Source organism: Penaeus monodon, chromosome 25 (assembly GCF_015228065.2).
Source record: "Penaeus monodon isolate SGIC_2016 chromosome 25, NSTDA_Pmon_1, whole genome shotgun sequence".
Lineage (NCBI taxonomy): Eukaryota > Metazoa > Arthropoda > Malacostraca > Decapoda > Penaeidae > Penaeus > Penaeus monodon.
The window spans coordinates 10,755,869-10,756,715 of record NC_051410.1 but is presented as its reverse complement, the minus strand read 5'-3'; the positions used below and the strand labels follow the sequence as shown (position 1 = coordinate 10,756,715).

General features: G+C 34.5%; 1 protein-coding gene across 1 annotated transcript in view; it reads left to right on the top strand.

Moving 5' to 3' along the window:
- Positions 1 to 263, top strand: part of LOC119589041 (glutathione synthetase-like) — a gene marked incomplete at its 3' end in the record, with an annotated part of 25,317 nt that extends 25,054 nt beyond the window's left edge. Inside the window, 1 exon segment of the mRNA XM_037937617.1 lies at positions 99 to 263. Within this exon segment, the coding sequence (XP_037793545.1) occupies positions 99 to 263 (165 nt within the window).
- Positions 264 to 847: the final 584 nt, after the last annotated feature.

Here is an 847-nt window from a genome sequence, read left to right as displayed (position 1 = left end):
ATCCAAGGAGGTGACATATCAGTTGAGATTCAGATCCAAATACTGCAAGAATGGAGAATTAATTAGTACAGGATAATAAATTCCAATTTTTTTTCCAGGGCTGTAATAATGTTTGTGATAGAAGATGTTACCTACAACATATGTGATCAGCGTTTTCATGAATATGAGATTCGACGACAGAGGCCGGATGTCCATGTCATTCGTCGGAACCTCACACAGATCAGTAAAAATGGGAAGTTAACTGATGATAAAAGATTGATAATGTAAGTCTGTTGAATCAGAAATTAAGCCTCTGATAGTGATTCAGAAAAGCTTCACAATACCTATATTTGCACTAATAGATCTTGTGTGACATACTTTAGATGGTGTGACATACTTTTAGATGGTTTAGCTTGTGGGAGGTAACCGTAGTTATAGATGCCTGGAAATGTGACAAGATCATTATCAAAAACAAAAATAAAGATGAATTATGTTAACTTTAGAGGACTCTACCTCCAACAACCCTACTTACAGAGGGGTTATATTGAGACTCCACAAAACCTGGTAGTTAGTTTGCCCAAGTCATCAGTCATATATATATTCTGGAAATAAAGAACTTACATAAGTTCTTTATTCAAGGATAGATTACCAGGGAAATATGCAAACTTTATTTTGCCTGAATATATGTAGTAGAAGTCCAGAGGTGTAGCATTCCTTGACATTGCATTGCTAATTATTGAATCTGTATTTGATTTCTACAGACTAACACTACAATGATTTAATTAGCCCATTGGTACCAGATTGGTTAGCTGTTGGGGATGAAAATCTTTTCTGAATAACTATCAAAGTTTTATGATATCTATCTATC